Here is a 19926-nt window from a genome sequence, read left to right on the forward strand (position 1 = left end):
ATATACTACTCAGCTCCTCCAAGCCCTTTTCTACTAAGGGACACATTAGAAAGGATATGGCATCCACTTCCCTGCTCACTATTGACATAAAAGCTCTCAATTATGAGCTGTATCAGTTACCGGGGGAAGAGAAGAGCTTTTATTTTCAGGAGGGATTAAGTAACTAAAAAAAAATCATTAACAACAGGCAGATCACTTCCATTTCATGCATGTTTATCTTCAACTGTTAATAGAAACCTGTTTAAATAAACAAGCAGCATTTCACATTCAGATTAGCATTTTCACCAGCCTCTGGCTTTTAAAGTACCAGATGTTTATATTCAGTATTCTTGGAAGACATACAATAAGTATATTAGTGGATTCAGGCTCAGCTTGCTCCAATCAGCTCTGAACAAAAACTGGAGCAGCTTCTCATCAGCATTACATTCTAAGGAAAGAAACAAGGCTTGTCTAGCACTAGCTATTCAATAGCACCAAGTAATGTACCAGACTTGAAGGAATTTTAAACCCTGTTAGGCCAACAATTTATGACAATGTAAAATTCTATCTTTTTTTTTTTTTTTTTAAACAACATTTCTAGTGGGTCATATTTACTGCCAGCTGAATAATGTAAAGCTCAACAACTGCTCCCAGTTCAGCTTTTTTGAGACTTCCCTGAAAGACTGGCTGCCTCTAAGTGTCACCCACAGCCTTTTTATATCCAAGCTGAAAAATCTGAAGTTTTACTGCAATATTACAGAGATCCAATTCCAGTAACAAGTTGGAATTCTGCCACCCTTGATATGGAAAGTCAAAGGATTTTCTCTCTAGATGTTTACACACGTCCTCCAAGGGCCAGAGAAAAGCTTCTGGACTACCTGAACAAAACACAGAACCAGAACTGCCATTCCACATCAAAAATGTTGTTGCTGCTTGCAATTATTTTATCTGTAAGGTCTGCTTTTTTATTACTATCAACTTACAAATTTGAATATATACTCCTGAAAGCTCTGCAATTTCAACTGTAGCCATACCATTAAAACTATACAGAGTTGTTTTCACATCATCCATGTCCCCATCCAACCTCTCTCTCTCCTGAGAAAACTTCCTGTGGTCATCTTTACTTTAATGAGGATAGTGCCTTCTGTGGCAAGCAGTTGGTAAAGCTATCTCATTTATTCCCAAGTGTCCTGATCTGGTACTTCTTCAATCCTCTCACACTCCTGAAGTACAGAAGTTCCACCAGAAGAATAGCTGAAAACTTACAACAGAAAAGGGAGGAAAAGCTCTATAAAGTGTTTGGTGTTTGTTTTTTAATTTTATAAAGACTTTTATAAACAGTTTTGTTAGAACAAACAAAAAACTCCACATCTCCATTCATATCATGTTCCAAAAATAACTACAAATTCCATTAGCTACAAGCACTGATTTATTATTTGTTGCAAGAGAAGTATTACTTTAATTCCTTGCAATACTCAAAACGTTTTCCCTAAGAGACCTCAATATTTAAAGCAAACAAGTATTCTGACATATCTTTAATACAGATTGCTAGTAAGGAGTCCACAACAGTGCAGTGATGGTTTATGAAATGTTTAAGTATTACTGGATCCATTAAATTTTATTTTTCTTTGCTGATTATTATTTTCCTCCTTTTCTAAGTATCTCCTCTAGTGCTTTTACATATATGCTGCAGGCTTCATCCTTAGCAAAAGTTCTTAGTCTTTCAAGGTATTCTACAATTTCAGCAGACGCATCATGAAGGTTGCTTCATGTGCTGGGGTGAACTGTCCCTACACTATAGCACTGCTTAGCAACATCTTTTATGTATAAGAAGTAACATCATACTTGCCCATTATATAGGGACATTACATATCTGTTTTCCCAGCTGGCCCCTAATTTCAGTCCTAATTAGCTCAATAAGCAGAAATGCATTATCTCACAGCATAAAGCATTAATCACACTCTTCTCTTACTAAAAATAGGACACTTGCATAAAGGACGTCTGCTCAACTTCCCACTCTATCTTCAGTGTAAACAAAAGGCTCAGAACTTCTCCATCAATACATATATCCACTGGAAAAATAAAAGTACAGAATTTACATACTTTAAGGCAGAGTTACTTCTCAGCTTACTGTGTCAGTCCTGAAGTACAGCTGCCACAATACACATTCTTTAAAGCATATCTTGTTTCAGTTACAGCTTATATCAGTATTTTCATCTGAAATTAACTGGTGGAGAGCTAATCAACATGAACAAGAAAAGAAACACCACTTCATAAATGAACTGTATTTTTCAAAGTCTGTTTCAAGTAATATAAAAATAAAGCTACCAGACAATGTACTTATTTTTCCACATGACTGGATGAAGTGCACTACGAAGTCTAGGCTTCCTGCCACCAAAATGACAGCACGCTGCATGTTTGGAAGTTACCTGAGCAGTTACCCTTCAAGGGAAACTGGTGTTAGTTGAACTGAGTTTAAAGAGGGCAGAAGGTTTTAGCAGTTCAAGTAGATACACAAAACAACCCTGGAAGTTCCCTCTCTAAATGCATTCAGTGTATTTGGAAATAGCTGGCTGCCTGAGAAGCCATAATCCAGGCTCTCATACATTTACTAGTTCACTGTTGCAAGGGGAAGAGTGTTGCTAATGGTACTGCATCTTTTACATTTACAAGAAACTTCATCTTCTCTGAAAATGAGAAGAAACGATTAACTAGGAAATAGGAAGTACTGACACAGTAGCTTCCCAAACTTATTTTGTTGAATGTATGCATGCCCTTGTAAGTTAATTATTTGCAAATTATGCCTTTCAATATGCTTGGGCATGCATTTCAGAAATATAACATGCTGAAGCTTAAAAAAAACAAAACAAAACAAAACACATTTCTGTCCCCACAAATATGCATAAAGATAGCTAAGCCTGCACAATAATCCTTCCCTTTTAGAGTTATGTATGCCATTCCAACACTTCACGAGTAAGATTTTTGCATGACAAATTTTACTTCTTGCATAAAAATAGTACATTAAAGAATAACATGCAAATTATTTCCTGTGACAATGAATAGCAAGTAATAATCTATTTAGTACCATGGCTCTGTTTAAGCATAAATCCTCCCCCATCGTGAACATACACAACTTTTATTTTTTATAATTGTACTTGCAATTTCCAAAGCTTTTTCCTCAAAGGAAAGATCAGCACATTCCAATATATGGTTTCACTTTCTGGAATGCACCACTAAACAGTAGATACACAAAACATGGCAGCACAGATTAACACTGCTGTGTCCTGAGCGTCTACCTCCCCATGCTCTACAAAAAACTGAAATGATTTACAGAAGGCACAGCTATAACACCATAAATGTAACTAGCCACAGGCTAGCAAATGCCTCTCACTCTGCAAATTTATGAAGAAAGGACTTCTAAGACAATTGGAAGAGGGAAAACAAAATAAATCAACATTCACACCTATCTTCCAACAATGTCTCAAGACACTATAGAAGCATCTGTGTAAATCAACTGCAATATCGCGGTGTAGATAAAGCATTTGGGGTACATATACATATATATGATACAGTCTGTGCACTGATCTGGCAGTTGCTTTCCATAATTTCAGGCCTTAGAGTTTTCTTTTATTATCATAATAGTAAAGCTAACATCAACTGAGTTCTATCTTACCACCTTCTCACAACGATCAAATCTATTAATTTAATTAAGTTGTCAAGCAATGTTGACTGTGTATTGACAGGTGTGTTATTGATAGCTCTTTCTACCTTCTGAAATGATTCAGAATTGTAATTCCAACAATCAGTTAATAAACCTATAACAGTTAAAATTTTTAATGCAAGGTGAAAACTAGCATCTTTAATGCTATTTAACAGATCTTAAAAAATGGAATGATTCCACAGCATGTGACTAGATTCAGCACCTTCCAGTACTTTGCTTAAAAGCCATTTATTTCACCTTTTACATTAAAGGATTTTTGACTTATAATTTTTCTGGAAGTTCTGAATATCAAAAACTTTATGGGTTAATGTTTATATTACTATTATATTAGGTTTATTTGCAGTATAACTTCTATAAAAACACAAAAAAACAACTGCTCCAAAGCACCTGCAGAAAAAAAAAAAAAAAAGCTGAGTAACAGAAATACCATAGGAACTCAAATTTACCTGAAGGAACAGCTGTATTGTTCTGGTGGTTTTCGCCAGGTGACACAAATAGGTCTTCCTCACCCTCAGTGGATGAACTAGAGGAAGATTCACTACTGAGATCATTCTCACTCGAACTGCTAGAGCTGGGTAGCAAAGCATACTTTCTTCGAGCTAACACCTCCCTTTTTTTCCTCTGCATTAAAATTCGTTCCTTCTGATTCTGCGTCCGCTGTGAGGAACTGGTTTTCACAAATCTCTTTCTATATGGAAGTCTTCTTAAAGAACTGCTGTGAAAACAGGGCCTTTTCATTAATAATCCAGGTACAGAGTCTGCCTCAGTCCGAGGCCACTTTTGTGACCTTGCACTGTGAGTTCTACCTGCAGCATTCAGCACTGCCTGAGAGTGCCTTACGGGAGCATCTTTTTCTTCATCAGATGTTACAGTGTCAGAGTCTCCAAAATGTAGGCTAGATGAAGGTGAAGAGATACAGTCACTAAAAGAAGAGTCATTGTCTTCACTCTGTGTTTCTAGATGCTGTCTTAATCCCAAGACTCCTTGGTTTTCTTTATCAGGACAGTTCTGTGTGTATGAAGGACCAGCCTGCTGGCTCTTGCGTTTTTTTCGCACCACGAGACTTTTGTCTTGGTCTGTACGGTTGCCATTCATATCCTTCTGCTTCTGAGAGTCACTGCATAAGTGAGAGAATTCATTCCCTACTTTACTGGCAATCATCTCCACTTCTGCAGGGAAGCTTTTGGCTGCCCCAATAGGCTCAGGGTTCAAGAGGATCCCCTTCAGGCTCTCTTGTCTCTTTGGTGCATCAGAAGGAACTTCACTCTTCATATCCGCTTTTAGAGTATACACTATATTACATTCAGGAGTCCATTTAGACATGGGAAGTTTTAAGAAAGGCCTAGAAATAAACAAACATGCATCAAACAAATGGAACAAAAGAACAAAATACTCAGTGGGTTTTTCAAAGAATGAAAATGAAGCAAGAAAAAAGTCATTTGTTACTCAGGCTAATACCACCTCCTCAGGAAAAGCAAAACAGCATTCAGTAGCAAACTGCTGTTTCATAATAATGTTACAAATCCTGCTCGTCAGTGTAATTTTGAATTAAGACAGAACTAGCATTATTTGCATTGAACAGACGTTCTCATCATCAGCCAAAACACTATCAGTTTCACAAAGGAAATATCAATGCGTGTCTGTAAAAAGCTTGAATGATGTCTGCTTTACCAATGCATCAGTTTTACAGAAATTACATCATCTTTAGATAGACAGCTCCAACACTTAACCTTCAACTAAAATGTATTCTCAAGGCCTGCACCTTCCTCTGTAACTGTTTATGGATGGCAAATACCTTGCACACAATTCAGTGTGACGACAACTGTGCTATAAAAATCAGTTGCTCAGAATTCAAGATTATTTTCTGAAAAAGTAAAGGATAAAACAGGAGATATTTTGAACCTTAGTATTTTGGGGCAAAACAATAAAAATCCTTTATTACAGTTTCTCTTGCATATATCACATGTACCCCTAACGGCTGGTACCAGGCTGCTGCCCCTGTGGGTCAAACTACCAGGCTGCCAACACACAACAATGTACGCCTCAAACGACTGTTCTACCAGAAGACTACTGAGAGACAACAGCAACAGTAATGTCAGTAATGCATTCAGCTTCACCTGGCACCTCTGCCTTCTGTTTCAGAATTTGGTTCCCACTGGGATAACCCCCAAAGCACTCTTTACTGCAAGAAATATCACTCTTTTGTTCCTCTGGTGAATAAGGCTATTGTAGACATTTGACACTTGCACTATTTCAGCAGCTCTTCATCACCGCCCAACTTGTTTGAATGAACATCTCTTGTGCTCTTCTGGCAGAAGTGTTACAAAAACACTGGAACAGACTATGTAGCTGAACAAACTGAAAAACAAATTCCCCCACCAAATCAGACACCAACCTGATTCACTGCATGAGCATCCTGCCAGCAATACCTGACTGATAGCAGGCTGTGCTAACAAGACGGCTGCTGACAGAAAAGAAACAAAACACAGAACTGAACCTTACATGGAAACAAGATGCCTCGGGCAGCACAGCTGGAATATCCACAAGGCCACAAAAAAGCCTAAGTCAGCAACATGGTGGGTAGCACTGCATATTTACGTCACTATCTTCTGCCTGAACCTCCAGATTAATTCCTCAGCATGCCAACATATGCTTACGTGTTGCCCATGTTTAAAGCTCATTTGTTGATATAGAAAGAATCAGTACAAGACTGGGACTGCAGAGTCAAACCAGCATGTCTGAGACGGCTTCACAAAGCAATGCTGTCAGCAGCAGCGGTGAGCGAGGTGCTCCTAACGTCCCTCAGAATGACTTATCTGTGTTTGCAATAGGCATAAATGGATGCCTGTCAGCCTGTGCTCTCCTCAGAGCCATAAGCAACCAAATTCAAGTGATGTACTGAGGAATAAAAATTTTGCACAAGGTATACACGTTGCAGTGCTAACATCTCAAGAAGTCACAAGGTTCACTGGATCTTTCTGCAGAGCAAGGATCCTGCAGAACCCCAGCTGGAAAGATCCATTTGAATGTTCTCACCAGGAACCCTGCAAACATCTCCAACAATTAGTGTGAGACCTATATCCTCTGTTAACTAAGCCTGCACATGGTTATGCTTTCCATCAGTAAATTGAAAGCTACTAAGAAATAAGTATTTTCAATGTCTAGGCATAAGAAATATGCATACTACATACAAGTCCAATGCCTCTACAAAGAATTTAAGATAAACTTGATGAGGAACTTAAAAAAAAAAAAAAGTTATTTGAACTTATTAAAATAAGATCATCTACTGTTCAACAATTACAAGATCCTATAAAGTCTCCCAGTAAAAGTAGCCTTGAGAAGCTTTTCCAGAAAGTAATAAGATGTAGTAAATGCTTCTCCTCCTTAATCAAAACATTTTATTAGACAATCAAGTATTCAAGGTGTAAGAGACACAGTATCTTCTTTTATGCCCCTTAAAGACTTGGACAGCTGTTAACAAAGCCATCTGAAAAACATAAATCTAAGTTTTCTCTCTGAAGTGAATGACCTTCATTCACAGTCATCAAGTGTCCATGACTTATCTACTCATCTTGCAAAATAAAGGCTGCTGATATTAGCCACTTCGAGACATACAGCACCACAAGAAAATTCATGCAGACTGGAGTAGTTCCTCAAAGCTGCTGTCTCAGTCAAAACTCAAGCACAAGTTGGAGATCTTTACAACACAGACAAAAGTTTATGATGACATAAAAGCAAAATTTGAGTTATCACAGCAAGGTGTTTTGCCATGAAGAACTAATTTCACTAGAAGCCATTGAGAAGTACAGTGGTACTGAAGCCAGCACCATAAAAAAGTGAAACAGCTCATCACATATGAACTCAACTTTTTCATGTAAACTTGATTAATGCATGTAATCTCTCATCATTTTGAAAATATGTTTTCGCACAGGCAGTAAAATAGTCATCCTGCCTTACTTAATGAGAAATTATCTCCTTTTTACACGTTAAAAACTACCTTGATCAACTCAAGGCTGGCTGCAGTAAGCACACCATGCTTTGACACACATCTACTACCTCACAGAATGCTGGCCTATCTTCAGAACATGCCTCTTACGCGACACCCAGCGATGGCTCTGCCTTGTTAGTGTAACATACACCTCAGCCCAGTTCACCACAAAGAACATGTCTGCCAAATAAACTATTCTGCTTAAAGCCAGCTTGATGGAAAGCAGAGAACAGAAGATGTTCGTACACAAATGAGCTAGTTAGTAGTTGATTTCCTTGCCTTCTATTTCCCTCTCCTCTCTGGTTACAGTCATTCCCTTCTGACTATACGCACTCCCCACGCACTTACAAGCAATGCAGGTGTATGGGGTTAAGCTTAGAGAACAACACAGCTCAAAGACTTTTGAACATGACGGCTCTGGAGAGCACCAAGAGCTTGCAGAGCATCCTGCTATCATCACCTCTGAAAGCATGCTGCAATTTCACTGCTGCAGGAATTCTCTGCTAGCTTACACCACTTATATACCCACCTCAGTTGCCCACGATTACAAAGTGACATCAGACAAGCAAAGTTATTTAACATTCTTTCAGAAAGGAAATTTCTATTAAGTCCTAACTTGTATTTTCTTTGAAGTTAACAAACTTACCTTGTTAAAACTTCCAAAGTTAAATCCCTTCCCTAAAACATAGTTTCTACAAGATTTTAACATTATTTTTACTATGATAATCTAATATTGGTACTGCCAACTTCATCAGGAAGCTTCTCTGTTAACCCCTGATACACACACAGATCATTTTCTGTACACTGTTCTTACCACAAACCTTATTGAACTGGCAAACATGGAACAGGCCAGTAAATGGAAATATTATACACACTGCATCTTGAAAAAGCAGCAGCCATTCTTCTCCTATCATTAAAAATACACCTTTTTATTTTTTTCAGCAAGGCTATTCCATCAGATGAATCAGGACACCAAAAAGTGGGTAAACAAAAAGCCTGCAAGATCTTGAGAAAAGCAAGATAACCTACGGACTATTACTTCCCGTTCTCAAGGGCAGAGAGCCAAACCAGACTGATTCATGCATGACTCTGATGCAATGGGAGTTGACAGAGGACTTTTAGAGCCATTTGAGAAGCTGCACCCCCAACGTAAGTCTATGAAAAATGAATCTCAGTGTTACTGTGGCCTGCTCCAACAAAAACAAAGAATTCCCTGGAGCAGCCCATGAAAAAGCACCTATTAGCCTGGAAAGGGCAGTCATGCCCTATTCCTTCTTACCTATCAAGTAGGAGAACAACACAAATGTAGTGGTTGCAAGAGCACGCAAACATCCAATATGCAGTTCCACTGCCAGCAAAGCAAGTGCAATCAGACTTCAAAACTTTATTGAGCTTTTGTTTCTTCTTTTTAACCACATAATGAGGAACTCCATGCTTTAAAAATTTATTTTTAATAACTAGTTTTTAGTATGCTGTATTTTGAACTTCTACTCTTCACTCAAAAATAAAACAAGCAATTGAGAAAACAAATTAAAAAAACTGATAATTTAAGAGCTACGCATCTTAACAAAACAGCAGCAATCAGAAGGTAATCTGAATTTATGTTTGTTCTGAGGCTATGGAGCACCAAACTGAAATTTTTATTCACAGGGCAATATTAAGTACTCCTAAAAATCATTTCCATTTTTTTTTTAGTTTTTTATTATTATTATTATTTTATATAATGCATCAACAGCAACAGAGTTACTCGAGAATTCTCCAGACACAGCACTTCCCTTCTGCCCTTCAGGAAGGCACAATACATCAGACTCACACAGTGTTAGTTAGCAACCACACGATAGCATTCTGGAGACAGGTTCCCAAGGACGCTCCTTACACCCAGCCACGAAGACTCGCCATTGCTTTGCAGAGCGGTGCTACAGTTACCTGCAGATCAAGGCAGTTGCTTACTCCTAGCAGCCAATCCCAGGAACTTTTCCTGGCTCCACGCTTCAAGTGAAACAATGTCATTTGAAGTACAAACTACTCCTATTGATCTTCACAAAGATGTCTCAAAGGCAAGTCAGACCACAGTAGCTGCAACCAGCCTCTGGACCTGCAAACTCCTTAATTTCATGGCTGAAAAAGATTCCTCAGGGACCTCTAAGGTCCGTTTTCTCATACACAGCACAATTCAGATCAGTAAAGAAGTAATTTTGCAACAGAGACATCAAGCCAGCTATGAAACAGGCACAGGAAGGCTCTGTTATGCCATGTTACATAATTCACCTCTCAAACTTACTACCTTGGTCTCCCTTAGCTTTAATTTTAACAGAGAGGCTACTGAAAGCATCTCACTGTCTCTGACATCTTTAACAGAATCCAGCACAGGACAGCTACAGCACAGCAGCTCTTCCCAAGGACTGGATGTAGGGCCTGGCTCCAGCTGGAACACAGGGAATGCGTGGAGCATGCGCAGCTGGAAGCACCTCAGCTCGATGAGCTGGCAGGCTACAACAATTCTGCACGGAGTCCTACCAATAACAAGTTCACTCTGCTGCCATACACACAAGCTAGTCCCAGCCAGTTAAGGCACCCACAGAAATCCTAGCACCAATCAAGCATCAGTAAAGCACCAGTAAGCACTTAACCGCTTGAGCAAGGAACCGCTTGGCTTTGTCCAAAAGATGCAGGCAGGTGTATTGGACAAACAGTGTCCACAAGGCACATCCTTCAGTCCAGACATTCGTTCGCTCTGTCCTAGGCTTAGACTCAGTTAACTACACATAACACTGTATAAATCACAGTTTTAAAACAGACACATTATGATTGGGTAATCAGGAATGTTTCAGCTTCAGCAACTTCCAAGACAAACATAATTGCAATGAATTTGGGAACAAGGACTTGCAGTTTTATAAAAGAATGACAAAATACGATTATTTTTTTTTTTTTTACTGAAGCTTAAGATTTTAACCAGGAAGTCTGGTGAAAATCTGCCTCAGCCAATATTATGAGTACTGTTTCCAGAGACAGCTAGAAAAACCCTGAATTACAAAGCCATCAAAAATTTTTGGAACATTCTTTATTAGTTCCTCTGGCAGTTTTGACCTTTCAAGTACATGTAACTATTCTTAACATAGTATCATTTTGCAAACACTTTCCTGAAAAAGCTTTGAGGAGCTAACTACGACACCGTCTCTGCTGTTTGCAAATTAAGTTCACTAGCACAAAACCTAGGCTAAGGCTGCATTTTGTTTGTTTAAACAAAAGCATGGCAGACTTAGCAGCAGCTGATCACTGCTAGTTGCAGCGATAAAACTTAGGGGACTGACTAGAGATGATTACCCTATTCATATGCTGTGTATGTCTCCTATACTTCATGACTTAATGTATGTTTTCAAAGCTTTTTCCTGTGATAAAACTGACCTCAAGGAGGCTACACATTAAATACAGCTTTAAGTAACACCTGCTTATGCTGAATTCATCTCTCTGTACTATCCCCACTGTTCAGAAATGAATTAAATTGTCCTGATTTTCCCTCACCCCAGTACTTTCCCCCATGTATTCAAATGCCTGACATTTGAACCTATGGAGTTCAGGAGCTGGGGTGAAGCACTCTTACCTGTACCTTCTCAAACAAATGTTTTTACTGTTGGAGAAAATATGAACAACTGAAACAAAAAATTCTTGATCTTGGAAAAAATACAGCAAATGCTGGCAAGATAAACATTATTGCAGCATGGACACCTCCAGTGAAAGACCAGGTACAACTGCCCTGGTTATGAAAATCTACAAAACAATAATTTGTACAGGGAATGTTGTGGATCTTTTAAGATATTTCACATCTTTCTAAAATGTATTAAGAATACATGAACAAATACTCAGAGCTGCTGGTCACCCTGTGCTCCCAACATAGTCACAACTGCAGCTCTAGCTGTGAGGGCTTCAATTCTCAATAAATAGATGAATCAACATGCAGGACTTGAGGAGTTTTCAAACTGGAAGCTTAGTGGCATACATTTTTATTTATGTAAAAGGAAAGAAAATAAATACACAGTCTTTCTGTCCTATTAATTCATGAGGAGGTCATGCTGTACTGTGGATAAGGGCATGAAAGGTGACTGGCTGCTCACATCTTCCCCTATCAAACCTTGCACATCAGCAAGAGATGAACTGAACTGGGAGTAACTTTGGCTAATAGCACTTTTTGGCATCCATTAAGTCCCTCTAGCCAACAAAAAGGAGAGTTAAATAAATTTAATTTGCTGCAAAACTACTTGGATAGCAAACTTGTATCTATTTTTTTGTTTCTAGGAGTGACAAAAATATTCTTTTTGTCAACAAAAACAGATCCAAAATATTTCACTAGATAGCCATAATTAATCTACCTTTTGAATTTTCCACAAGTTACAACAAAAACAGAAGTCTTGATCCAGCACCTGAAAACCTAGCATTTCTTTATTAATTTGTAGTAGATACTCTCCAAGATACCATCAAGGCTCTCCATGCCGAGCAGTCAGCTCTTCTATTTGTGTCACACACTGAAGTCATTGCATTAGAATTCAAAGAAGGTTTTACAATGGCAGCGAGCACTCACCTTCTCCATAACAGCTCCTTTAGGAGGAATACCTCAGCACAAAGACGAATCGCACAGCTGAGGCTCCCAGCCCCCCTCATCGTTTCCCACAGCTACTGCGGGCCCTGGGAGCATGGCTCCATCCGATGGAGCATCCCCCAAGGTCGCTCCGAACCCTCACACGAAGCACCCAAACCAGCCTCTCGCTACCTGCGGCTCCCGTTCCCACCTTACAAACCTTCACGTCTCCGCCGCTCCCGGCCCACAGATCCGGAGGAGCAGCACGGCAGGCCGAATGCATCCGACGGGTTTTGGTTTTTCTTTAGGGGTAAAGCGGCAGAATACCAACTCGGCGGCCAAAACAAATGACGTTATAACAAACCCCATCGCGCACGCAAAGAAAAGTCATTTCCGTCACGGAAATATTCGTGACGAGCTTTCAAGGAGACGGAGCCCCGACGAGCGCCGGGGCGACCGGCAGCGGAGCGGCGGTTCCGTGCGGCAGCGCAGCCCCGCGCCCCGCACCCGCCGGGGTCTCCCGCCTCGCGCTGCTCCCCGCAGCCCGCCCCGCGCCACCGGCACCGCTCCGTCCGATTGCAGCGCGGCCCGCCGGGGGCAGAAGGCGGCCCGCAGCCCCCGCCGCCGTGCCCCGCGCCCCCGTACCTGAGCAGCGAGGCCGAGAAGGAAGAAGCGGCTGCTGCCGGCGCGCCGCTCGGGGCCGGAGGAGAGAAACGGCCCCAACGGGCTCCAGAGAGACCCCGCGGCGCGGCACTGCGCGGAGCCCAGCGCTCACGCTCCGCCCGGCCCCGGTGCCTCGCCGTACGGCGGGCGGCGTCCCGCTCTTACGCGGCCCCCTCCGCCGCTCCCTCCCGAGACGCAGCGCGACACTCGGCGCTGCTTTCCAGCAGTCCGCAAAGCGCAGCCGCGCGGCTTCCAGCCCCTCCTCCCGGCGTGCGCGGCGCCCCCTGCCGGCCGGAGGCGGTACCGCTCGGAGCCGGACGGCGCCCGGTCCGCCCCGCCGCGTTCCGCAGCGCTGAACGACGCCCGCGTCCTTACCGACGGCAAGGCGGTCACTGCGGAACAACGCAGCGGGACAGCGGGGCCTGAACGGCTTCTGGGTACGATTTCGTCAACGCAGGAGCGGAAAAAAACAACATGAAACTATGTCTCAAACAAGGAAGGAGGGAAGGCAGGAGTCCAATAAATGCCTCCCAGAGAGCACAGTTCGGCCGGCAGGAAAAAAGGAGCCTTTGCGACAGCAAGCAGCGGCTGGAGGTTCAGGGAGCGCAAAAGGTGCACGGCTACGTAATCGGCACGGAAACAGCAAGTGCTGTGTCTGTGTGTAAGGGTGCGAGCGAGGGAGAAACACGCAGGTGAGGGCAGAGCAGAGCGGCTCCGGGTGGGCTGCAGTTCTCAGTACAGCAGAAACGCAGATCAGCCAGCACCGCTGCTGGGGTGGCCAGCAAGTTATTTGCTTTGCTCTTTTAGGCACACAGAACACGGCACGTTGCATCCCACCGGAGCTGAGTAAGCCCTCTGACACCGTCTGAAACAACCACTGAAACTGGGGAGAATGGGGAACGGGGCAGAAATAGAGCATGAGTAACGCTGGGCAGAGCTGGGCTGTGCTCCGACGGCACGGCGCCCACGGCTCTGTGCAGTCACTGCTCTCTGTTAATGACCGGCATCAGAACTGACAGGCATCGAGAAAAAATTCTGCTGGAAAAAAAACAGGAATTGAAGTAATATATGGGGAAACCTGAGTGAGCTTAAGGGGCAGGGAAATAGGAGCAAGGTCAAAAAGGCATGGAATTAAATATTCAGACTGAAGGTCTGGGTACACACTGGGTATTACCGGGCAGGATGGACAAGGATGTGAACATCAACGCGCTGTGCAGTCAAGATACTGACCAACAGCCAGCAGTGTAATGCAGACATCGAAATACACAAACACCCTCAGTATTCCTCAGTCTAAAGATTTTTCACAGGAAGAGGAACGGTATAGCAAGGGGAAGAAAGCAATGGAAATTTGGCTGATTGACTTTAAAAGAAATGAGAGAAGAGAGTTTTCTGTAAGCTGGCTAGAGCCTCCTAACAGCAGAGAAATCCACCAGCTGGTTTTGTTTGCTTATTGACTCCTCCTACTTAAACACTGCTTTGAACACTCACCAAAGATGGCACTACCTAGCAGGGAGAAGTACAGAGCTGCTCTGTGCTCGCCAGCAGAGACATTCCTTCAAGGAAAGAAAAAAAAAAAGGAAAGAAAAAGATTGTCCTTTTCAGACTTGGTATCTGCAGAAACCCAAAGGTTAAACAGGTTAAATCGAGTCTTGCTCAATTAGTCTAAATGACTAATTCCAATTTCAGAACAGCTTGCAGCCTACACAGTTATCCATTTACACCGAGATCCTCAGCTACCTCTAACTGAACCACTCTGTGCACACCCCAGGACCAGGCAGAACTGAAGACAGAGACAAATCTTATCTAAGATCAAAATAATGCCAAACGGCAGGAGAGTGCACTTCACATTTTCGGGGGCGGGGGGGAGGAGTAAAAAACAGAAAACAAAAATAAAAAAAACAAACTAACCCCCTATCCTGAGCTCAGCTTTAACAGCTCAGCCTTCCAGGTGGACACGACACAGCTCTGCACAGAAGTGCTGCCTCAGTTTGCTCACAAATAAAGCTAGGCACAGCTTTTTCCCATGCAAACACCACCTTTTGGCACGCAGTCCCTCCAGGCACTCAGAAAGAGATGTCCTTGCTCAGATCTGTGCTAACTGCAAGCCTGGTCGTGTCCAGAGTGATATGAACGGTGTATACTTTAGCTCCTATCACAAATACACAGAAATCATCCATCAAAGAGCTCAAAATCACTTGCAGTCAAGGAAGCAACCCAGCTGAAACAGCCCATCCATGACCCTTAGATCGCCTGAGGCTGCGTAGACTTAAAATGCACCATAATAATGCAAATACTGAAGTGTTGCACCAACTCATAACTATGATTAATACTAATCAACAGAAGGCCTCTTGTGGTAATGTTGTGAGGATGAGAGAAAAAATAATCACACAAAATCTGTGGGATTCATATTCAAGTGATAAAAAAGATTACAGCTCCCAGCAGCTCAGGTGAGGAGCTTACCAGTGAAAACCACAGATATGGGGATGATGGTGAAATCTGCATGAAAATTCATAGTGTGAAAAATATCTAGTGGGAAACAAAAAAGAGACTGACGCACTTGTAGAGTCAAAAATAAAATTCTGCAGCTGGTTGTGAGATATATTTTATGAGGATAAATAGAGGAATTAATGTGATTCAGCGTGGAGCTTTTGAAAGCTGTGGAAGATAACGTGCACCACGCGGAGCTTTTTATTTTTTAGACATGGAAACGTAAAGTATCCCATGTTACTGTCAACCTTAGATGGAGGAAGGCTCTTCTACTCACCCATTTCATGTTATCCAGCCCAATACGGCTTTGAAAGGTGAGATGCAACGTCTGTGCAGCACATTATAACACATAATGTGACCAAATACATGGCTTTTAATTATGAATCAGCAGCTATTTTTAGGGCAATTAGGTTTTAAACAAACAGGAGTACCATGCATTCAAAGATCTGATTTTACACTAAGAAATTCAGTAGTCACTTCCTAGCGAGTTCATATATTTTCAAGCAGACACAGAAAGGAAAATACTGGCCTTTGATTTCTGAGTGGATTGTGTTCCTTTGCCCTTGCTTGTCGGTATGAACTGTAACAGGAGTGAGATAAGATCAAAAACTCACTCTCGAAGTCTTCTGACTGCTCGTCATACAGTGCATCAATAATACATCAGAAAGAAATACACATCCAAAGTGGAAGAGCTATTTTTCTAGCAATTATGTGTATTAAATTAGCAGTGAGCCTTCATTTCAAAATGCACCTACTTGTCAGGTATCCACTGAAATACCTCAAATGGTATCATTCATTCTTGCCTTTCCCGCCCTCTTCCCCAAAAGACAGAAATAGTGCAGCCAACAATTTTTAAATGTAAGCCTGGTCACAGGTTTGAATACAATCAGACTGATATGAGAATTACCAAAAAGCAAAGTTTGAAACTGTGGTAACTAAGCAATGTAGCACAGGAACCAGGAGATGGTGCCTTTCAAAGTAAAATGGACTCTTCCTGTTGATCTCAGTTAACTTACACTGCTCAAAAAAAGCTACATCCAAAAAGGAACTGAGTCACTGCATCATTTACTGCTGAAATAACTAGCTTTGATGAAGTTAGCAACAAACGCAGAATGCAAAATATTGCATTAGAGCTTCAGCATTAGAGCTGAAGCAAACAAACAAAAACCTGAAGCTGGAACGAAACCTTGTGTAACAAGATGGACTTCTGAAAGAACAGTGTGTTACAACATATCTCCCCTCCTCACCTTTTCTTCAACCAACCCCTTTTCCGAAAGGTGTCCGGACAAACTGCGGCTGTGGGAAGAGGAGAAAGCTGGGCAGACACTGCTCAGCTCCAGGTGAGCACTCTGGCTGCGAAGCCAGAGAAAGAAGGAAACAAAGAGAGCAGCAGGTTCTTCCTTCTCTATGTCTTAAAAAAGTAACACCGGTTTTAGAGCCCAATCATTAGAACTGCACGGGATACCCCAGGTGCATTAAGCTATAGAAAATACAAGAGCTGGCGTTTGGTCCTTCATTATGTTTCAGTGTGATGTAAGGAACTGATCAGTCAGCACTGCTGACACTGAGATAATCTTCTATGCAGAACTACAAAGCCCATTAAAAAAACACAATAAAAAAATCTAAGGATGGTCACAACTCTCACGTGTCTCACATGTAAGACAGACAAAAATGAATTTACAAGAGCACAGTTTGGGAGTTTTATCATTGTTGCTATTTAAAAACCAATATCTGCACCAAACATTTCTCCTCTTTGAACAGATACCACTGTCTCCTAACCAAACTTGACCACAAACTTCAGAGCCCAACTGTACATAGCAATCTTCTCTTGAAACATCTACTGATTTTCAAAGAGACTGTAAAAGGACAAAGTATTTTTTCTTTTTTTACAACCAACAACCAACAAATCAGCCAACCCCAGGAAGTTAGAAACCAGCCAATATAGATTTAAATCCCTCAGCAAATTCAAATATACCTCATCATAAGAGGTATTTCTTGAAAATAATGTGAAAAATGCCAACCAACATGATTTTTTATTAACAAATCAAACCAACTTTATTTTCAGTTATGTTATATGAATATGAATAAACTGAAGATCTCAGCTTTATTGAGACTTTTGACATTCTGTTCCATCAACATTTTTATGAGGAAACTTCCTTTTATAAGCAACTTTATGAGGAAACTTCATCTGGATAGAAACCTCATAAACCTGGTCCCAAACCGCTTGTACCCTGAGCATCGCTGCAAGTAGTTCAGCATCAAACCTGCAGTTTATATCCTGTAAAGGCACTCACATCTTTGCATAACAGCTTAGACACTGTAAATATAAACCCGCACCTAACACCATGTTTAGAGGTAATACAAACAGAGCAAAAGTCAACGATGAAGTCTGAAATCATCTCAAAAAATGTACACATGTAATAAACAGAAGTGCAAAGTTCTGCTCTTAGCAAGAAATAAACTGCAGAGAAACACTTATTGTAGTAAACATTCAGGAAAGAAACCAACAGGTAGAGTGGATCGCAATCTGCGCGCATCACACCTTTGTGAGGTTGAAAAAGGCACACAGCTCTCAGATGCACCATTGGAAGTGCTGTCACTAAGGCAACTTGAAGAATGGAGAAGAGCTGGGGAGGTGCAACAGAAAAAGGTAATCTGTTCTCGAACTCTGATCAAAAAAAGAAAATAATCTGTATTTATACTCCAAAAATAAAGGAATGAACAAAATAGTCTTCACATAAGAACGCTGCAAAGGAAAAAGGAACTCTGTCCTTTAGAGTCAGAGTAAGAACGCAAAACTGCAGCAAAAGGAATTAAAATGAGGCATACGAAAAAGGATAGTTAAAGGCTAGACTAGACCAAGGAATTATTGGCATCCCTATTTAAGGCTTTAGGAACAGGTTAGACGAACATCAGTCAAGGCTGTTTTCCTAATGGTGTACCATGCCTCGAGGCAGGATAACTGAGACTACATTTTAAGGTCACTGTTGGCTCTTTAAATTAACAGCTTTGACATCTGCATGACATCAACCAACAAATGAAGAGGTTTAGGTGAGTAGAGATACTCTATAAAAGCAGGTGAGCACTGCAGGTGTTAACTTGCTGGTCATTCCCAGGACTGAGGACAGAACCAAAGCAGTGCAGTTTGTCTCTCCTGGTACAACGCCGCTGCAGGGGAGCTGGCAATCCTGGCTGAGATTTTGGTACATGACTGAACTCAACATAGAACTAAAATAAAATTTGGATTTATTCACGTACTATTTGAAAGCCACATGAACACCCACTGAAACAAATCTGTTTCTGTGTTCAAAGTAAAGCTAAGGAGTACATCGGTTAACCTCACAGCCATTTCTGATAAATTAGATGTTAGTGCAAGCGTTGTCACAGAGGACAGCACGAGCAAGAACATACACACATCTCCTGCTTAAGACTGCTCTTTTTACTAAATCTTTACTATGCCAAACTGCACCATGAGATGTTTAAAATGCTCACACAGTCACAGAATCATAGAATCACCTGGGTTGAAAAGGACCACAATGACCATCTGGTTTCAACCCCCTGCTATGTGCAGGGTCGCCAAGCACCAGACCAGGCTGCCCAGAACCACATCCAGCCTGGCCTTGAATGCCTCTGAGGATGGGGCATCCACAACCTCCTTGGGCAACCTGTTCCAGCGCGGCATCAGCACAAATTCCGTTTTAGGCTTTAGCACATGCTTAACTTTTAAATGGATGGATGTCAGCGATATTACTGATGTCAGCGATATTACTGAAGTAAAGGATTATGCACGCTCTGGAAACAGAGAAGAGGAAGGTGTTGGGTTCCGGGCTTAATTTGCAACCAAAAAAAAAAAAAAAAAAGTTTGTAACAGATTTATTAAGTGAAACGAACACATCCTTCCAGTTTTATCAGCACACAATTTCTGAATGAAGACAGCACAGAGGATCGCTGCAACGAAGCAAAATGCACTCTATTTACCGCGAGCGAGACTGATCGCAGCCGGACCCCGCGCTTCGCACGTCTCCACACCCCGACAAGCCGGGACACGGCGGAGCTCCGACCCAGCCCGGCACTGCGCGGGTAACAACCGCTCCGCTTTTGTCTCGGCGAACCCGGAGCGCCGCTGGGGCCGAGCGCGGCTCTACGTGCGGACGGACGCGCTGCGGCCCCGGCACGGCGGCCCGCGACCGCGAGCTCGTACCGACAGACGCACGGAGACGCCGCGCCGTCATCTGCTCCGGACCGAGGCTTCAAAGCGCTCGGCGGGGCGCGCAGCCCGGCTCCCGGCAGTGGACGCCCTCCCGCCCGCCCGGCCCCGCCCTGCCTCGGCGCCCGGCCCCGCGCCTCCCGCCAGGCCTGGCCCAGCCCGCGCCACCCCGGGGCACCTCATGGCTCCCAGCGCCGCTCCCTGAAGAAGTGAGGGCCCGGCCAGCGCCGAGCGCCGTCCCGTCCTCTTAGGTGGGCTCCGCGGAGCCGCACCGCGGCCCTCACCCCCGCCCGCCCGACCCGCCCGCC

At 42.4% G+C, this 19926-nt stretch overlaps 1 protein-coding gene across 7 annotated transcripts in view; it reads right to left on the bottom strand.

Annotated features, from left to right (window-relative positions):
- Window positions 1–19926, bottom strand: part of RNF111 (ring finger protein 111) — a 51609-nt gene that overhangs the window by 31543 nt on the left and 140 nt on the right. For 3 of the 7 annotated variants that reach the window (XM_085233875.1, XM_010717279.4, XM_010717280.4), the window contains one exon: window positions 4147–5042. In XM_085233875.1, the coding sequence (XP_085090001.1) occupies window positions 4147–5023 (877 nt within the window). In that variant the 5' untranslated portion in view covers window positions 5024–5042. Of the gene's footprint in view, window positions 1–4146; window positions 5043–12906; window positions 13273–19389; window positions 19736–19796; window positions 19924–19926 lie in introns of those variants that run through there. The other 4 variants (XM_085233872.1, XM_085233871.1, XM_085233873.1 and 1 more) reach the window with 3 other exon arrangements.

The sequence above is a fragment of the Meleagris gallopavo genome, chromosome 12 (assembly GCF_905368555.1).
Source record: "Meleagris gallopavo chromosome 12, MGAL_WU_HG_1.1, whole genome shotgun sequence".
NCBI lineage: Eukaryota > Metazoa > Chordata > Aves > Galliformes > Phasianidae > Meleagris > Meleagris gallopavo.